At 42.5% G+C, this 21,151-nt stretch overlaps 1 protein-coding gene across 3 annotated transcripts in view; it reads left to right on the top strand.

The window, feature by feature from the left end:
• The window catches only part of LOC135217351 (WASH complex subunit 4-like), a 953,363-nt gene that overhangs the window by 578,433 nt on the left and 353,779 nt on the right, over positions 1–21,151 (top strand). For all 3 annotated transcript variants that reach the window (XM_064253202.1, XM_064253195.1, XM_064253186.1), the window contains one exon: positions 2,610–2,729. In XM_064253202.1, the coding sequence (XP_064109272.1) occupies positions 2,610–2,729 (120 nt within the window). The remainder of the gene's footprint in view (positions 1–2,609; positions 2,730–21,151) is intronic.

Here is a 21,151-nt window from a genome sequence, read left to right as displayed (position 1 = left end):
TCACCGTTATCCATATCTCACTCAGCCCTTTCCCCAATGTATTCAGTCCTAGTCTCATCCTGTCCGTCATCCTTACTAGCCTTCTTTCCCTTAGTCGTCTTCTTTTCCTCAGCCCCCTTCTTATTCTTGTCCTCAGGTTTATCCTTATCCTGTCTGTTTCCCTTCTTTCCTTTACCTATCACAACCAAGTCACCTTCGTCACTCGTAGTTTCATCCACTCGCTCTCCCACTGTCTTTACCACTTCTGGCCTATCACAAGACCTAGTAGGCCTACCTCCTACAGCTCCCTCTCCCATGAACCCCTTCATCATCTCCTGCACTGCATTCACCATCACTAAGAATTTTTCGTCCATTTTCTCAACCATTCTCTCTTCCGCTCCTTTCACTTCTTCTTTCATTTCCACTTTTGCACTCCTTAGCATTCCTCTCATTTCCTCTAACTCACTCTTCAGCTCCTCACACTCTACCCTTAACCTCTCATTATCCACTTCCAATTGTCCTCTTACTTCCCTCTCCAGCCTCGACAACTCCTCCTTCAGCCTCTCCACCTCACTCAATCCTTCCATCCCAAACTTTCTCACCATTCATACACAATGGCCTAGACCAATCGTCCTGCAGCTGCCACACCAGCAGTCCCTGTTCCGGCGCCAAAAAATAATGTGGCGGGATAACAAGCTTATGAGAAAGCAGCAAATCTCCCCCACATAAACTTAACCTGTCTGGCTACCAAACCACCCCCCCCCCCCCCTCAATCACACTTAACTCTTAACACTATAAAATACAGCAGGACAATTGACCCATACCTACATACAGAACAAAAAAAAACACAAACAGGTACTCACCTCTGGCTTCTGGTACTCAGGGCTAGGCTGTGCTGTCCACTGGATAAAGGCTATAGGCTAGCCGACACAACCACCGCCGACAACCAAACACAAACCAACCACCCGAGACCCACAACCCCACAAAAACTCAATAACCCGACAAATCACTGCAGACGAACACCAACAGCCTGAAAGAACACGACAACCACACGACTTCCCCAAGCACAACCACCCGCCAAAACCAACACTGCCCCAACCTCCACTCACAGACACCGGAAATGCACCACAAACCTCTTCAACCTCACCAAAACCAGACAGACACACGCACAACAACCTTACAACACCAAAATCAATTAAATACCACAAAATCAACTAACAACCAACGGACAAATGCTGCCAAACCAACTCTGCCAATTCACTAACTGCCTTGCTTAGTCCACTCTCTTGTAACAGACTTCCACTGACTTTCTACAGAGCGCCACAACAGACATGCTTCCGACCGCCATTTAACCACTCCCATTCATTCTTCCACCAATCTCTCTCTCTCTCTCTCTCTCTCTCTCTCTCTCTCTCTCTCTCTCTCTCTCTCTCTCACACACACACACAACCTTTGGAGATGTTGTCATTACTCCTCCATATCACTTGATGTTTTGTCTCTATGCACAGTTCTTCACACACTTTTTCGCTGCTGTAATTTCATTTGTTTTCTTCTACAATTAGACATTTATGCAATAGGTGCCATGATGTATTATGCAACACTTATTTTAGGTAGTGGGTGCTGCACAAAAACAATTGTTGTATTAAAGAAAAATCCATGTAAACATGTACACAAAACCATTGCATGTGGGAACACAGAAATAAACGTATGAGATGCAAATGCGTGTGGTCTGAATGGCTTGTACAAAAAGGTGGCAACCCAAACTTATCATAAAGTTTTAAAGATTTTGTTAATGTTTTTTAGTCTCAGAATATTAATTTTTTTTCCAAGACCATTTTCTTTTTGAAATGTACTCAAATCTGAGAAAATGCAGCCTTACTATACAGCACAGTTTTTAATTTGTACTTATCATATTTTACACCTCCTATCTTCTCAGTCAATCATGTCCTGATTTTTCATTATACAACTAAATTGCCTTCATAACCTTAGAGACTAGGATTTGTTTTAAATACCATGCAGTCAACCATCAACACTTCCCATCTCTAAAGAAATGTATATAAACTTCTTTCAACTGTAACTATTACCATTATGAATTCTTGTAATATGTCCACTGGGTGAGGGTGAAATTTCTAGACGTACAGGCATTATCCAATGCATTTCATTTTCAGTCATGAAAGCTGCGCCAGCCAGGTATGGTCAAAGAAATTAGATAACTAGGTGAGAAGAGACTAAAGAAAATGGATGAAAATTCAAAGGCAATAAGAAATATGCATGTGGCATCAAAGGAATGTTGCCAAGAATCTGTGGGTCTTGCAAGGCTTGTCATTGATTATGCTTGTAGTGTTATGTTTGTTCTCTTACCCAATGTCTTTTATTAACCATTGTTGTTTTGATTTTTTTGACATTGAAAGGCTGCATATTCTGTTGAAGGCCTCTTTTCTTTCTTAATATTTTCAACTTTTTTTAATTCAGTTAGTCTAGAAAAATAATGCCTTTAAGTTCATACATACCATACTGAGAGGAGTGTACATGAATGACATTGTTTTTAGTAATTTGCTACCATTTTGTGAATTGCCAGATGTTTTCTTATATAACAGGCATTACCTTGTGTTACTCTTATTCTTTTACAGTTCATGATGGCTGCTATTCAGGATTGCTCAGTGCCTCTTGTGAAGTGCATTCACCATTCTGAACCTAATTATTTGTTGAAGCAGTTCAAAGATGAAGTTTATAAACATTTCAAAGAAACAGTAAGTAATACACCATTCTTTATTTAGCTCATCACTTGTGATAACTGGTTATTTTTATTAGTGATTAGTTCAGTTCCTGTCATATAAGAATTATGTTAACTTGTGCTAACTGGTCATTTTTATTAGTGATTAGTTCAGTTCCTGTCTTATAAGAATTATGTTACCATATCAAACAGTGCAGGGAATAGTGGAGGGTACTTTGGAGAATGATCAATTAAATACCAGCTTTGTGTGTAAAAACATTGCATTTATTCATAAAATGCCTAAATATTTATTTTGGGAGGAGGGCAAAAACAAGTATAAGGAGGCAAAATGGAGGGAGAGGAAGACTCTTAAGATCAGAAGTCCATATCTCTTAGGCTAAATAGAATTTTTAAAGCAAATGTGTTCAACCTAGGTATGTGGTATGGTCATTTTGTAGTAATAAAACAGCAGGTAATACCTTTGGAAAAGCCAATATAACTGCTGGCACACAAGACATGAAGGCTTAATCAATATAGCCACTCCTCCCATAGGTGCCAGATACACAAGATATGAATGAACTTGACTCTTCCTAACCTTAAGCATTTGCCCAGATAATTTACCTCAAAGGATCTATGCCTGACATTACAAAGGGAAAACATCAAGAAGGTACTTTGGCATTGATTCAGTGCCAGGTTAAATTTAAAGCCTAAGTAAATGACAGATTTTATGAGCCAATATCTTGAGTTGCTGAAGGTTTTTGTTTGAGATACGTGAGTATACTTGGATATAACCTAGCAAAGACAGTAGGAAACTATGTTCCTTGACACCAGGAGAATCTCAACAATAAAGAGGCTAGAGGGAGTTGAACAAGGTCTGATATGACTGCCTTTATTGGGAAAAGGAGCAAGATCATACCCATTAACCCCCACAGCTCAGGTATCGTATATATATATAGTCACATATAGCTTTGGGGCAGTGGACAGGTATCATAGATAAATGATCAAGATTTGGCACCATACAGTTTGAACGAATTTTACAGGAAAAATGTTCTTAGTTCCATATATCAATATTGGCAACTCTTCAGATCACCCTACGTATAAGAGTGTGAGAACTGACAAGCCCTTAGTCTTGCTCAAGGTAGCAAGGGGGAATATTGTCACAAATTCCCATCCAAGGTTGTGTCGTAAATGTTTTATAATAAATATGCTAGGAGTTTGTTCCCGGTTTTATTTCTTATCTTTTATGATATTGTTTGAGCTGTAATTTCAATTTGACAAAGTAAAATAAAAAAATAAATTAGTGTGTTTTTTAGGCCGTCATAAGGAAAAGAGGTTCGTAAGGGGTGGAAAATATTAATTTACAACTTCTCGTGAAAGGTACATGCATTGTTTTAGAATTTTTTTCTTATACCATGTGAATATACATATCTTCCTCTTTCCATTGATGAGTTTTTTTAGTTTTTCTTTTAAATTGGCCATCCTTAAATTTAGCCTGGTCATGGGTGTAGCCCCTATGCATTAGTGTATATTAGCCCAGACTGTTGGGTTAAAGATGGGTGAGCAGGAATAATGGAGGAGTACATGGTTAAGTCATGCTTCCTAGTGGTTTGAGTGTTAACAGCAAAATCCATGGCAGAAGAAAGACAAATGGAACACCCATGACTGGAATTGGGAAGACCCCCTAAAGTAGGGAGCTAACTGACATGTTTCAGGTAGGTATGATCTGGCAAAAATGCCGTTCTCAACTTTAAGTCATAAAAGGAGTCCTCAGACAAAGGTTCATAAGGAGCCATATGCCAACTAGGTTTAACTGTTGATTTTAAATTGAATGGCCAAAGTTATCAAATAAGTTAGAGATATCTCAGTCATTGCCTAGATTTACACCATACTCAACGAAGACTGTAAAGAGAGGTTATTATCTGTCAATTTATAAATTTAATCATTATTATTTTCATTAAGTTTGTTAATGAAGTAGGTGTAGGTGTTATACATTTAACCCCTCGTGGATGGGTTACTAACATGCATATAAGTTCACATATAGCTTTGTGGTGAGGTCTGGGTCGTAGTGGGGCAGATAACAGAAAAATTGTGCAAATGATGATACAAGCATCAAATTGGGCACAAGTGTCCTCCAAGGTATACTAATCAAATCTCCCTGATTGGCCAATTGAAAATCCAAGATGGCGGCCATTTTCAAGATGACTGCCAAAATAACCACCCGAAGCACTAGATGTTTTGCTCAGAAATATTTATAGTTGTCTGATTTGCATGATCTAAGTTTGGATTCCTATGTTTTGAAGCCTGCTGAACTATATTTTCCTTTTTTAAAAAGCACTCTTGAGACATATTTCTCAAGATGACCACCAAGATGTTTGTCTTTCTTTACATAAGTTTTGTCCTGGCTAGTACATTTTCAAAGTTATGCATACCGTGCTGCTGTTTCTCGATCTGCTACTGTTCTATGCAGCTGCAGAGTGATGTGCAGGGAAGCTCTGCCTGAGAGCACTTGCATCTTCCTTTGCAAACCTTCTTACAGAGCACTTTGTCAATTCTTGACAGCTTGCTGCAATCGGTGGTAGTGTTGTCCAATGTATCTCCCATGCTTCTCCGTTCTTTGTCCACCCCCATTCAGCTGGACTGCTCATGTGAGGATTACAGTGGGTTGCTTGGCCCCAGATGATCCCAGCATGGTAGGCTACACGCTTTGCATGTTCTCTAAGGGCTGCCTGTGTTGGTGGAATTGAGTTGTACAGCCTCTGCTCGCAGGCAAACAGATCTTGCTTCATCCACACCAGTGGCTGCGCTTGATTTGTCGTACATGAGGACAACGAATCTTTCCAGCCTCGGCATGTCAAGATCACGAATCAATGTTGGATGCTGGATGAGATTGATGAATGTTTCAGTAATATCATCAAATACATTCCAAGTCTGCCATGCACATTTATTCGCAGACACAATGTCACATCCAGTGAATGCGTGAAAGTAGGGGATCCCTCTAGCTTTCTGAGGCCCAATTGCAGAAACTACCTCTTGGACTGGAATCCATTGCATATGGCTCCTTGGGCAAAGGCAATCCACATTTCTTGAAGACCTAGTTTCTGGAAGGATGGCAGTACAGATATTGCTGACTTGCACATCTGTGTCATTAGCCGTTGCATCCCTAGCATGAACAAATATTTTACTGTCAGCTTCTTTGTGACAACATGGGGACACAGCATCCAGAGACTTCACTGTGTTGCTAATGGCATCCTCTCCTTTTGTGACGATGACTGTGCTTGTTCTTTCTGCTTCACACATCTTTGCAGCCTGCAAATGAAACAGTTCAGTCTTGTTGCTGGGGTCATGAAGGAAGCTTTGCCAGTTTCCTGGTGTCTTGCTTTTTCCTGTCACTCTTCTTCTGATTCCTTTTCCCCTTTTTGACCTCGTCTCTGATTTCAGACTTGATTTCTTGTATTCATCAAAGACTATGTCCACCGGCTTGTAGTGAGCACCATAGGATTCCACCTTTGGGATGATGTCTTCTTTGGCATAGCCATTAAATGTCTCTGAAGTACATACATGGAGGTGAGGCATTGATAAGTGCTGAGTTGTCAATGACATTTGTATCTCCCTTTGGTTCTCCCACTGGGACATTCACTTGCGCTTCAAGAATTTCAACCAGCTGCGACCTCTGACACATATGAAGTTTGCCACTGTCACTGAGAGATGCAGGGTATGACTGATTCTCGTGCTTGAAGAATTCTTGCAAGTCACACTGTCTGTTCTGGCTTGAAATGAACAGTCGCGAGAATAGGCGACAGTCATCTTTTAGGACTTTCTCCTTAGAAATTCCCTCAGCCTGTTCTTGTTTGAAGAATGAAACAGGGTTCTTCTTGATTGGATGATAGAAAAGACTTTCAGCTTCATCCTCTAGCCCTTTCATAAATGATAGGAACTGCTCTTTGCTTCACTACCATTTCAGCTAGAGTTGGGTCTGCAATGTTCTTTGTATCTAACACCATCAGGTCTGCTGATTCTTCTTAAAATTTGTTACCCATCTTCTGCATCACTGCAGAGAGGGATTTCACCTTTTCAAAGAAAGATTTCTGGGCACTTGGTGTCTGCTGCTGTATGTGGCATCTTTCAGCCATGTCTGGCCTCGTATCCAGCTAGTAGATGATTAACTTCAGGTCCAGCGACTATCCACCTACAAAGTGATGACGGGTCTTCTGTCAACCCAATTGCTCTTCCGTCTCCTTTGATCACTGCATTAGTGTACTCATGCGCTTGATCACTCACCATGCTAGAGAATTCTCTTCATGACTCGTGGATGACAAAGTTACTATTGTGAAACTCCTTGGCCACGTCTGGATGTTGTTGTTCGAGTGACATCATATCTCGGAGGTGAATAGTGATCCACCAGGCATAGTTAACATTGTTATTTGCAAAGAAGTAAGGCACCAGTTCTGAAAGTGCTTCACGGTACAAGTTGAAGTCTCCTTCTCTGAATGAGCGGAAGAGGATGAATATCATGAGTTCCATGTCCAGCACCAGACTCCAGAATTGGAACTGTGGACTCTCTTTCTTCCTTTTTTCACACCAATCCTCAAAGGTTCTGATGTGCTAAACTCTTTAGAGCAGAAATCATGATATGCCTTCTTCATTAGTTTGTACAAGCTGCATGCCATACTCTGGTGTGCTTGTCTTGTCTTTGCGACACTGGATGCAGACAGGTAAGACTCTGATGTACCAGATGAGGCCACCCCTGCTTCCACAATGGCACTGGTCCACCCACTGTCTTGTAGTAATGTTCCTATCGATCTCAGTGAAGCCATTTCTATATGAAGGCCTCCGAACAGGACAACGAACTTGTCCTCTCCATATTCTTGCCACTTTCACTGTATTTGTTTTGCCAGAGCATACAACAGTTGGTCAGCAACAATTACAGGTGTCTGCTGTGGGTTCAAAAAAGCCACTGTATCACGGACCTTCTCCATGGCATGCTTGATAGATGCCTGGTCTTGCCACATAGGCATCATTGCCGATATGCTCACTTCAAATGGACGGCTTCTTTTCTGTGTTGCATGATATGCTGGCTGCATCAGCCACATTCTCAGTGGGGAAGACTTCCTCCAACCAAGAATATTCTTTCAGATGTGACCTGATCGACTCTGGTGCTGGTAAGGATTGGCTTGGAACTGGAGGAAGATTGGGGTTTTTGGTGATGTATGCTGGTCGAATATTGGTGTATGCTTCTGGAAGCTCTGGAACTTTTTTAACCTTCATTTTTTACTCTAAATATCTAGTTTGAGAGGTTCACGTTCATCACCAGGATTTCCTGTGTTTGGATGCTGGAAAATGTACTGTGTAAAGATGTTTCAGCTGTGATTGCAGTTAGATTATGATCTATGTTGTCAACTGCTCCAGTTGTGAACAAATTCTCTTACAAGACGGGGGGACAGATTACTCCATCTTCCACATACTGTGCAAGAACTGCTTCACGTAACTGTGCAGAGATTTCTAGAACTCGGTCATATGATATGCTGAGCCCATTCTCAGGGAGCATTTCAATTATTTGTCTCTTCCTTGTCTTGGCAAACACATTCAGGCACATGTAGACTGCAAAATGTGTCTCCCAGTCCTTGGAATGCCTGTGGACATCCGTTCCTTCCTTGTATTTGGCGAAGCAGTTGTACTGTAGAAGTTGTGATGTAGCAGAGTCTGATTTCGATGCTCCATGATGGAGTTGGGACTTGATGTCTGCACCATGTTCGATCATGCATACAAACTGAAGCAGTGATGGTGGCACAGCCTGTTCCGAGTCTTTGTCAAGAAAATAGCTGCTGAAATTAGACTTCTGATGGAGCATGTCTTGTCTTATTATCTGAGTGGCTTTTGCTAGATGGACCGCTTCACCATAACGGGATGCATCTGATAGGATTGAACCTACATCAGTTCAACAGCCAACAGAACTCGTCCTTGGCGATTAGCTTGCAGCTGTGGAATGTGCAAAAGCAGCTGATCCTTGAGTCGAGTAGAATGAACATCAGGCGAGTCAACACCAAGCTGTTCCAGCCTCTGCTTGTAAAGCTTGATCAAATCAGCAAGCTTGAAAATCAGTGGCCTCTCACTGGCATTTTTCATCTTGCAGATGTAGGTGACTAGTTCAGAGAAAGCAATTGGATATGCATCCTTCCAGTGTTCCTGTGCTTTTTCTTGCTCCCGCACCTTTAGGTATGCCCGTTCTCGGTTATACAATGCCACCAAACAGCCAGGGTGATATTTCACTTCTTGGGCTACGACATCTCCTGCACTTAGTTTGACGAGAAGTTTTGTATCACTGAGTGTTTTGGCACATTGATTTATTCTCCTATTCACTTGTGTTGTCATTGCTTCTCTAAGCTCCCTTCCTTCAGTTTCGCAGAAGAAGCATTCTTTTGTTTTAGTTTCTTGGAGCTTACGTGGAATCTTACTTCAGCTGTACTCATCACTAGTACCTACATGACTTGCTCTTTTTCAGCTCGGTGTAACTTTGTGTTGTTGAACAGAAGCCTGCAACTCTCATGGTATTGTGCCTTATAATTTCTCAACGTTTCCTCCATCCCAGAACCTTCGTTAAGTCTTGCAGGGTCTAGCTTGATTGAGTGAGTGAAACAGAGGAATATTCTTTGCCAGGTTTGTATAGCCATCATCCTCTCTTCTGGCAGGATTGGCCTGGGGAGATTTTAGATCTTCTTTCTTAACCTCCTGACATAGGCAACACTTGGTCCAATCTATTTTCCATGATCGTCCAGTAGAGTTCGCATCCATGATTACAATGACGTTCAGGGTTGAGGGTTTATCCTTTTACCACCCTGTACAGTAAGTTCCAGAAGTGAAGCGACAAATTTCAGAGAATTTCGTTCGAAATTCACTAACTGGCAACTACAACACGTAGCTGAAAACTTATTTTTTTTCTACAGTGAAAGCTCTATCAAGCAAAATAAAGCTAACATATGATGCACAAATATCAAATCTATGATATTTATAACAATCATAAGAAAAAATTACCGTAATAATAATTATTTTAAAGTATAGTAATTACTTCAAACAGTAGAAACTAAACAATTTAAAATTTTCATTCAACACAGGATTACCAACATTACCAATGTATATTTCGAGCATTGTGGAAACAAATATTTAATATCAAAGTGTATTATCAATTATTTTAGCGAAGATGCATCAAACCATGCAAGTATCAATAGGATGTAAAGGGAAAATCTCCACAATATTAAACATAATCAACTATGAATGCACCTAGATTCAACAGAGAAGTTGGGTGTGGTTGGTAGTTCCAATTTTAGCTTCTAGGACCGAGCATAAAACACCATCTTTGAGAATGGCTCTAACTGCTGCTGCTACCTTCAGGTGACTAGGCCTAGTTCCGGGCATAGCAAGGCTTACAATGCAGGGCCACTGTCTGTTATTTAGGCAAAGATAGGCCCTGTCCTTGCACCTGAGAAACAGACTCGCTATATAAAAAATAAAAAAGACGGTCGCAAGCAACCAGAACACCCATAAAATCACCACATGGTTAAGCAGGGAGACGACAGACCCCAACCACCCCTCCCCTCCTTCTACCTCTACCTCTACCCACAATCCTAACTCCACCTTTTTCACTTCAACCTTTCACCTCAAATCTTCTAATCATATTCCAACCGTGAAATTTAAGACTGAATTTGCGTAAGTGGTCATATCATGAGGAAGTGATATCACCCAAATATATATTTCCACAGACAACCAGTAATCAGTTCGATCCAGTCAAGCATTATTGTATAACAAAAATTTATGAGTTTTTTGGGATATATATATATATATATATATTATATATATGTATATATATATATATAATTATATATATATATATATATATATATATATATATATATATATATATATATGTATATAGAAGGGATTTTGACGAAGGAAAAATCTATTTCTGGGCGATGGGTTCGTGTCGCCCTGTGAAATCATTCTTAAGTTCATTATTTCTAGGGTAAATAACCTAATAAATACCAGAGAAAAAATAAATTCAAGAAGATGTCAGTATAACTGACTCGCTCACTCTATAAAAGAAGTGTCGGTATGGTAACGGGCGAGTGAGACCACTACCACGAACCTCTTGCCATTTAGAACTTCCCACATCAAAATCTCCCACCTGAGAGAGCCGATCCCAAAGGAGGATGCGCCTGCTACTACTACTAATACCCACGCTAAGCGGAGTGCAGCGCCTCTAGTGGTCATCCTTTTCTAAAGATGTCCATCTTGGGCTGCAGGGTGGGTAAAAAAGGGTGGGTTTCACAGGGCGACACGAACCCATCGCCCATAAATAGATTTTTCCTTTGTCAAAATCCCTTTTCTAGGCTCAGTTCGTGTCGCCCTGTGAAATAGTACCAGAGAAACAGCACAAGATGACAATGGAGGGTCTTAATGAAACAATAAAATAAAATTAGAGTATAATATAAGTGAATCAAAAGTTATGATACAAAATTCATAATATAAAGGTACTTAAAACTAGCTTAATATAATAAAGGGTAAAGCACAGCTTAATATAATGGTATCAAAACAAATATTCAAGAAGATTCACTAAAACTAGATTAATATATATACAAAATATACAAAAATTACTGTGTTCTACCCTAGCATAAAAATAAGGGTAGAAACACTGAAGCACATTTATATGTACAGTATGTGGATGTCCCTAGCGAAAAAATAAGGACAGTCCACCAATATCATCCTAGCGGCTAAGGCTAGAGGACCATGTAGAGCATAACAGTAGGGTGAGACATGTTAGACAAGGTAGGTAGAAAGGAGACCTGGATCTTCAACTATAACTACTGTGCAGAGTCAGGGGAAACTATGTTTCCCGCTGCTACTGCTGAAAATTTTAAGGATTCCAAGGACTTCAGGTAATGACGCTTGAAGACTGTCAGTGATTTCCATCCAGTATATTTCCTAAGATTATCAAAATTCATGTGTTGGAAATAATTAATAGAAGTAGCTACTGCCCTGATACCATGTGCTTTTGGGAATGATTCAGGATTGGCTTGTTTAATGAAGTAAGGGATCTGCTGTCTGATTCCTTTTACTGATAAGGTGCCACCCCTTTCTCTCATAAAGAGAGGACCTGAGGATCTAGAGGATGTCCGAGACAGAAAGGCTCTTAAGGTCATTACTGGACAGAGAGAGGGATCCTGGGGAAGAGGAATGACTTTCCAAGGTGCCCACCTTGCTAGAGGATCCTCATTTTTAGCTAAAAAACTGCGATCCGGGGAAAGCAAAACTTCTCCTGAAGGGAGAAATTCCACATGACCCTTATCTCTGAATAGAGCCGACAGTTCTGAAATTCTGGCCCCTGAGGCCAGGCTTAGTAAAAATAGCGTCTTTCTAAGTAACATTATAAATGTGCAAGACGAGTTGTCAGTATCTGAGGCTAGTTTGAGGACATCATTTAAGAACCATGAAACTGAAGTAGGCCTTTGAGAAGGTCTAAGTCTAGCACAGGCTTTGGGAATAGACGTAAAGTAAGATTCTGTTAAGTCTATTTGGAAACCCAACTGAAAGATTTTCTTCAAAGCTGATTTATTAGTGGTAATAGTGCTAGCTGCTAGACCTTTTTCAAACAAAGACCTGAAAAATGATATGGCTAAGTTAACTGTCATGGTTGTAGTGTCCGTTTCCTTCAGGAAAGATGCCAACTTTTTGACAGCAGAATCATACTGTCTTAGAGTTGATTCCCTCTTATCTGATTCTAGGAAGAGGATGTTTTGGGGGATCAATATCTGCATCTTTTTTAGCCGCAAACTTCATGAAGTCCATAAAGTTAGGGTCTTGAGAATTCCTGAGGAAGCGAACACAGTCCTCATTTGTACTGATTGCGATAGTTTGGGGCTGGGAATCCGTCGAGGTCGGAGGCCCAATTCCAGTAGCAGTGGGTACCAATTGCTCTTTGGCCAATCTGGAGCAATCAGAGCTACTTGTCCTTTAAAAGTCCTGAGTTTGTTCAGAACTTTCAAGAGAAGATTCACTGGAGGAAAGATGTAGATCCTTCTCCACTGATTCCAGTCTATTGACAAGGCGTCCGTGGCATAGGCCAGAGGGTCCAGGTTGGGGGCCACATAGCAAGGAAGCTTGTGGTTCGCTTGTGAGGCGAATAGATCTACCTGGAGATCTGGTACGCTCAGGCATATCCACTGGAACGACTTGACGTCTAGAGACCATTCTGATTCCAGAGGGACTGAACGGGACAAGGCGTCCGCTATTACATTCCTTACCCCTGCTAAGTGGGTGGATGATAGGTGCCATTTGTACCTGTTCGCTAGGGCAAAAATGGCTATCATGACATGGTTCACATGTTTGGATTTGGATCCTCCTCTGTTGATGCAGTGAACTACCACTGCACTGTCCAAAACTAGCCTTAGATGAGACTTCTTTGGAGGAAGGAGCTTCTTTAGGGTAAGAAAAACTGCCATTGCTTCCAGAACATTCATGTGGAGCTGGCGGAACTGAGTGGACCAAGTCCCCTGAACTTTCTTGAATTGAGAGAATCCTCCCCAACCGGTTAGGGAGGCGTCTGTGTGAATAGTTAACGCCGGAGGAGGATATTGAAGGGGAACTGACTTGGACAGATTCTTTACCTTCGCCCATGGACGAAGTTGGTTGCGAAGGATTTGTGGAATCACTGGCAACTTGTCTCGAGATTTGACATTTGCTCTTGAGCGCCAAACTTGATTTATATCTTTCAGTCTTGCCTTCAAAAGGACGTCCGTCACTGAGGCAAACTGGAGGGAACCTAGGATTCTTTCCTGGTTTCTCCTTGAAGCTTGCTTGTTGTTGAGGAATTGCCTCACTGACTGGGCTATTTCTTTTCTTTTGATCACCGGAATTGACAGATTGTGGGAGGATAAATCCCATTGGATGCCTAACCACTGGAAACGAGTCTCCGGAGTGAATCTGGATTTCGTTTTGTTTATCTGAAACCCCAGATGTTCCAGAAATTGAACTACCTTCTTTGTGGCTCTGAGACATTCCTCGACGGTTGGTGCCCAAATCAGCCAATCGTTGAGGTACGCTACTACCATTATCCCTTGTGATCTCAGTTGTTGAACTACTACTTCTGCTATTTTCGTGAATACCCTGGGGGCTACATTCAGTCCGAAGGGCATCACTTTGAAAGAGAATGCCTGGTCTCCTAGTTTGAAACCTAGGTATGGGCGGAAGTGCCTCGCGATGGGGATATGATAGTATGCGTCTGTAAGATTGATAGAGGTGGTGACGGCCCCACGAGGAAGTAAGGTCCGTACCTGCAAGATGGTCAGCATTTTGAACTTGTCGCAACGAATGAAAGAGTTTAGCTGGGACAAGTCTAAGATTATTCTTTTTTTTTGATGAGCCTTTCTTTGGCACGCTGAACAAGCGCCCTTGAAATTTTAGATGCCTGACTCTCGCCACAACTCCTTTCTGAAGGAGCTCCTCTGCATAATCTGTCAACTCCTTTGACGGCAGTTGAAGAAATGATTTGGTTGGTGGAGGATCTTTGATCCAACTCCAACCTAGTCCTTTGGACACGATGCTCTGTGCCCATTTGCTGAACCCCCACCTGTGACGGAAGAGGAACAGCCTCCCTCCTACCTGGGGAGTCTCACTGTTGCTGTGTGGGATGACCTCCACGTCCTCCTCTGAAGTGTTTACCCCTGCTGGCAGCCCTTCCCAAACCTCGCTGGCGAAAGTTACCTCTCGCCCTGCTTCCCCTTGAGAACCTATTAAAGGTAGGGAAAGCCTGGCTTTCATACATGGAATTGAAAGCCGGGGAGACGGTGTACGAGGTTGAGGGTTGGTTCTGGGGGGATAGCAAGAGGATAGGCTGATTCTGAGCTTTCGATGTCGAAGGCTGACCCAGTTGGGTAACTGGGACGGCCTGGACAAAGTGCTGCTGTTGTTGGTGTTTCTGGTATGGCTGGAACCTCTTGGTTTTCTTCAGCTTTTTACCAGAAGAGGGGGGGTTCTCCTGCTTCCTCTTGGTTGAGATACCCCACCTAGCTCTAAGGCTTTGGTTAAGCCTTGAAGCTTCGTGGTGCACCTCATTCACAGAAGATTCTGGGAACAGGTCCGCACCCCACATGTTGGAAGCAAGAAGCCTATTCGGTTCGTGTCGAATGGTGGCTTCTTGCAACACATGCTTATGGCAGTTTCTTCTAGCCATGAAGAAGTCGTAAGCATCTGCCTGAACTGACTGAAGTTGGGACTTAGCCAGGATCTTAAATAGAGGCTCCGTAGCATACGAAAGAACAGCCATCTCCGTTATGACTAGGGAGTTAAGTGATCTCCCTAGCCTAGTTCTTGCATCAAATTCTGCCTGAATGAGGCTATCAGGCAGTCTAGGTAGCTTTTCACCGAACTGATCCATGGCACAGTCCGGTTTCAGCTTTCCTACTGTAAAAGTAGCCGGCAGGTTCTCCCAAAGTTCTCCAAACGCAGGGAAGAGAGATGTGGGCTCTGCTTCTCTGAGCTGTGGAATGGGTTCGTCCTTCAAAACAGCATGAAGGGTCATCTCCACCATCTTTGTCGTAAAGGGGAGTGAAGCCTCCTCCTCCGTGGCAAAAATGGTGAAGGGACTCTTGAAGGCCTGGAGTTTGGTATTAGAATAATCCCAATCCTCCAGACAGTGAACCCACTCCCTTTGGGCATGGTCTCTCGTGTACAGGACAGTCTCCCTAGGGATCTTGTCCTCCCTATTGAGCGCTGTCTGTGTTAGCCTGGCATATCCTATGAAAGGCTGAGTCAATCCGGGAGGGTAGAACTCGAAGTCCTCAATCCTTCTTGTTCCACACTCCGGTATTTAAATCATACCATCCTTGAAGGCAGCATAAGCTACTACCCTCCAAGGATTGTTCATAGAGAAAGCCGGAAGAGAGTCATGAGGCGGTAACTGGACCAGACCAGTACCTCCTACCGGGAAGTTGGCCTGAGGAGCCTGGTTCAGGCCAGCAAAGCGGTTATCGTGTTCTAGAACACGATTAGAGAGATCCTGGATTGATTGACCTGACTGGTTGATGCTGCTAGAGAGTTGAGCAAACATTTGCTCAAATCTCGTCCCAAGCAATCCAACCATCTCTCCTACTTGCTGTAGGACTCCTGCCGAGAAGATAGCGGGGTCAAAGGCACTAGGTGCCGCGATCCCGGCAGGGGTCACCGGAGTGGATCCGGCAGCAACAGGAGACGGTACTGGCTCAGTCGGAGCGCGGACCTTCTCCTTAGAAGCTTTGCTTCTCGACCCTCTCGAATGTGAAGAATCAGACTTAGCCTTCACTGCTCCGGAGTAGGATGCCGAAGACTTACGTGAGGAGGAAGACGACGTCTTTTTGGGCGTCGTCTTCTGGAGGGTCTTCTGCTCTCTGTGTCCTTTCACTTTAGGGGGCACAGAAGCAGCAGGCGAAGGAGTAGGGATTTCAGATCCCGTGAAGCCTTGAAAAGAAGAAGAGGAAGGAACAGGGGAAGAAGATCCAGGTGCGCCCAAAGGAAACCCTTGAGCTCCCGAAGTACCTACCTCGACTAACAAATCTTCAGCACCTACCGCCATTGGCTCTATATTAATATCCAAAGTGGCGACGTCCGGCACGATGTCCTGGCTCGACACGTTCACGAAGGCCTGCTGCACCTCGCGCTGAATAGAGGCTATGGCTGGAGCTGCTGTGGCGGGATCCACATATCCCGTCGCTTTCCCTCTGGGGAAGATCTGGACAGCCAACTTCTTGTCAAGGATGTATGGCTGTCCTTTGGCGGCGTTCCTGCCGAAGCCGCCCACCCAAGCCTTCAGGGTTGCTAGAGCGACCTCCTTTACAGAAGCAGCCTGAAAGAGAGGACCAATGAAGTCCCTAACGGCGGAGCTATAGCTTACAACTAAGACTTAAAACTAAGATATATTAGATATATGATGGAGGGAGTAGCTATCTTGAAATCTACTTACTCCATCCAACAGCTGACTCACGAGGTCGTAGCATATGGTGCATGCCTCGTGGTGCCAGACGATCAGTTCGCCATGGGTAGTGTCGCACGGGGCGTGGGTCCTACACTCCTCGTGGCCACAGGGGTCTTGGAGGACTGCATTGCAGCCCGGTTCCTGGCAATTGGTAGCCTGTAAGTGGAAGGATACATGAGTATCGAGAATACACACTTACAGACTAAACACGAACTCCATTGCATGCCGGAGTATGCAAGTTATACTAAAACTAGCCCTCTACCGTAATACGTGTGGTCGCTAGGGCGATCTGGTTGGAGTCTCCGGTGTACACCGGGGACGGAGAAGGGGAGCAACCAGAAGTGGTGAGATAACCCTAGTGAGGATAGAGATAAACAACAAAATTATAAAAGGAGCATGTATACTACAAACAGGGAGTAAGACATGCCTCCCTTCCGACTACTAGAGGAGTGCCCGGGTAAGGAAGCAAGCTCCCCTCCGGTAGCGGAAAGAAGGTAGTAGTGGGCAAGCTTTTGAGACCACTAGTAGACTCCTACCCTGGTGGCAGGCGAAGCCAGCTACTATTCCGACAACCGAAGGGGCCCCCGGCTCGTGAGCAGGGGCTCCGTCCGTTGTTGGAGAAATGAGGGGGGGGGGTAGGGAGAGCGAACGAGACACACCGGAGAGAGCCGAGGCGACCGGGGGGAGGGGTGGCCAACCCCAACCCCCTTACACATCGGAGTTCCCCAGTTCCCGAGACGACAAAGTGGTCACCCAGACTCCCAGCTGGCCGGGCCTCCCAGGAGCCCCCTCGAGAGAGAGAGAGGGAGGGAGGCGTTCAAGTGGTTGCCATGACAACCGTGGTGAGCCCGGCCAGACCCCCCCCTTACCGCGCGGAAGGGAGGGAAGGGAGCAGGGTAGGGCGCCCAGTGGGACACGTGATCGAGGGTGGACCAAGAGGCGATAAGCAACACAACCACTAGGCTAGTCACCACACGAACCCAACTGTACCAAGTGTGAATGAACACGAAGGATAAGATAAAGCCAAGGTACTGGGCGCCCTAAAAGCTAGCCTAACATTGAATAAAATAACACTGGATAAAATCGGTAATAATAAACACATACATCGTAAAAGAATGGAAGGAACACACGAGTGAGAGAGACAGAAGTCCAGGAGAAGACGAACCGTTCCGAAGAACAGTCGACTACTCGGAGCCAGCCGTAGCCGATGAAGAGCAAAAGCTGGGATGCTGGACTAGGGAAAAACACACTATAGCCCTAAATACCTAAACCATAGAGATAACTGGGTGACAAAGGTATGGGCTGTGAATTCCTAAATTCTAAAATACGATGTAAATAAACAGAGGAACGCTTAATAAGAACCCATGAAAGGAAGAAAGACGTCCCAGTATGGAAGACTGGGAAATCTTAACAACACGAGGCGGGCTCATGGCCGCCACGAGTCAACCGGGTGACCGTATGTAACCTAAAAAACGGAAAATACTGGTCCCTGGAAGACAAAAATACAAAATCTTGACCTTTCGGGTACTTAACTTAGCCGCGGCAATAGCAGAGCGTTCCATCTTGAAGATAAATCCAAAATAGCGATCACAACTCAGGAGAAGTAAAAACGCGTGTGTCTGCGATGAGCTAATAGAAAAGGATGCCCTCTAGAGGCGCTCAACTCCGCTCGGCGTGGGTATTAGTAGTAGTAGCGGGCGCATCTCCTTTGGGATCGGCTCTCTCAGGTGGGAGATTTTGATGTGGGAAGTTCTAAATGGCAAGAGGTTCTTGGTAGTGGTCTCACTCGCCCCTGTTACCATACCGACACTTCTTTTATAGAGTGAACGAGTCAGTTATACTGACATCTTGAATTGATTTTTTCTCTGGTATTTATTAGGTTATTTACCCTAGAAATAATGAACTTAAGGATAATTTCACAGGGCGACACGAACTGAGCCCAGAAATATGTATATATGTATATATATATATATATATATATATATATATATATATATATATATATATATATTATATGTATATATTATATATATATATATGTGTATATATATATATATATATATATATATATATATATATATATATATATATATATATATATATATATATATATATATATAGTATATATATATATATATATATATATATATATATATATATATATATATATATATATATATATATATATATATATATTATATATATATGAAGAAGTACCCGAGCATGACCAATAGGCCTAGTGCTCGATTCTTAAAACAGGCCTGTGGTTATTCCTGACTAGATGAAAAGGTCCTGAGAGAGAGAGAGAGAGAAGAGATACTTGAATTAAAATAATGCTCGCCAAGCATATTCACACTCCGTGGAACCTATGAAAATACTTGTTTGATGCGACCCTGAGCGCAATTCCACATGCAAAAATTTGCACAATTGAGGAATTCGATGAAATTATTAACTAACATGCTGGAAAATATATTTAGTTGATTCTTGAATAGGCCTAACCATGTAGCCAATGCTAAACGCGCATCTAACTTGGATTTAGTTTTTTTTTCACACCAACTTGGGTCTTATTTATATTTCATTTAATCAGATGCTAAACTTCTTTGTGCTTTATCAAAAGAAATCATAATAACTTTCGATATAACGCTATAAAAGTAGAAAGTTAATTTACAAATCATATTAGGCCAATGCTTATGCACTCGGTTCCTGCTGCCACTCAATGTTGAACACTTGATATCACACATTGAGAGCCGCAGATGTTTCTATGGCAAAAATTTTTTTTCTTTTAATAAACAATTATTGAACTAACATTGATCATTCTCTGGGGAAATACTTTCTGTGCTTCTATAGTTAATCACTGATACATATTATCAGATAAAGAGGATGACAATAATTGGAATAAAGTATACTAACTGGCAACCCCACGAGTTTCTAAAGAAGTACGATCAATTCTGAAATTTGTCGCTTCACTTCTGGAACTCACTGTACTAATGATAGTATAATAGGCCTCTTATGTCCTGTAATATACATAAGCACTTTCCTGTATAGGATACAACTAGGTTCTTGTACTGTGCCATACACCTAGTCCGATCGTTCATCCAGTGTCATAAGTCCCGTGCAATCTGTGCACCATCCAGATAACTGAAACCCTGTTATCCTTGGTTCGGCTCTCCTGTGCTGGCACGTACTGTCCATTCAGGTGTGGCTCCCTAACTGATTTAGGGTTGATTAGGCAGCATTTAGGATACGAGTAGGTTGTTGCAGTATGATGCCAACATAAATATCCTACTTAGCTGATACTGAGCCCCATGCTGAGTTTTACAGCAGTGATGTCACCAACGTGCCTTGGTGGTGCCCGACAATTACTCCTTTAATACGGTGCCTTAACCATGTTATTAACTGGAAAATATACATCAGCAGGCTTAAAAACATAGGAATCCACACATATATCATGCAATTTGGACAACTACAAGTATTTCCAAGCAAAACATCAACTTTGGGTGGTTATTTTGGCGGCCATCTTGAAAAATGGATGCCATTTCGGATTTTAAATTGGCCAATCAGGCAGATTTGATTAGTATCCTTTGGAGAACAAATGTGCCAAAAGAGATTTTGACGAAGGAAAAATCTATTTCTGGGTGATTGGCTCGTATCGCCCTGTGAAATATCCTTAAGTTCATTATTTCTAGGTAAATTAATCCTAATATTACCAGAGAAAAAATAAAATCAAGAAAATGTCAGTTAAACTGACTCGCTCACTCTATAAAAGAAGTGTCGGTATGGTAACAGGGGCGAGTGAGATCACTACCACGAGTCATTTACCATTTAGACCTTCCATCACAAAATCCCCCACCTGAGAGAGCTGATACCAAAGGGTGATGCGTCCGCTACTACTACTACTACTGACGCCAAGCGGAGAGCAGCGCCTCTAGCGGCCATCCTTTATAAAATGGTCATCTTGTCCTGCAGAGTGGGTAAGGAAAAAACAGGGTGAGTTTCACAGGGCGACACGAGTCAATCACCCAGAAATAGATTTTTCCTTCGTCAAAATCCCTTTTCTGGGCTCAGCTCATGTCGGCCTGTGAAATAGTACCAGAGAAACAGACAAGATGGAAATAAAAGGTCAAAATGAAACAAGATTGTAAAAAGATTGGTATATAATATAAGTGAATCAAAGAACCAATTACACTATATTAACATAAAGTACTTAAAATTAGCTTAAACTAAATAATGGTAGTACAGAATAGTATAATGGTAATCACAATAGTATATAAAGATTCACTAAAATTAATAGGTATTTACAAAATATACAAACACATTGTGTTCTACCCTAGCATAAAAATAAGGGTAGAGACACTGAAGCGCATTTATATGCATAAAGTGTGGGTGCCCCTAGCAAAAAAATAAGGGGCAGTCCACCAATAAGATCCTAGCGGCTAAGGCTAGAGTACCACGAAGAGCATAGC

This window comes from Macrobrachium nipponense, chromosome 19 (genome assembly GCF_015104395.2).
Source record: "Macrobrachium nipponense isolate FS-2020 chromosome 19, ASM1510439v2, whole genome shotgun sequence".
NCBI classification, from domain to species: Eukaryota; Metazoa; Arthropoda; class Malacostraca; order Decapoda; family Palaemonidae; genus Macrobrachium; species Macrobrachium nipponense.
The sequence above is the reverse complement of the archived record's forward strand: the minus strand, read 5'-3'. Positions and strand labels throughout refer to the sequence as shown.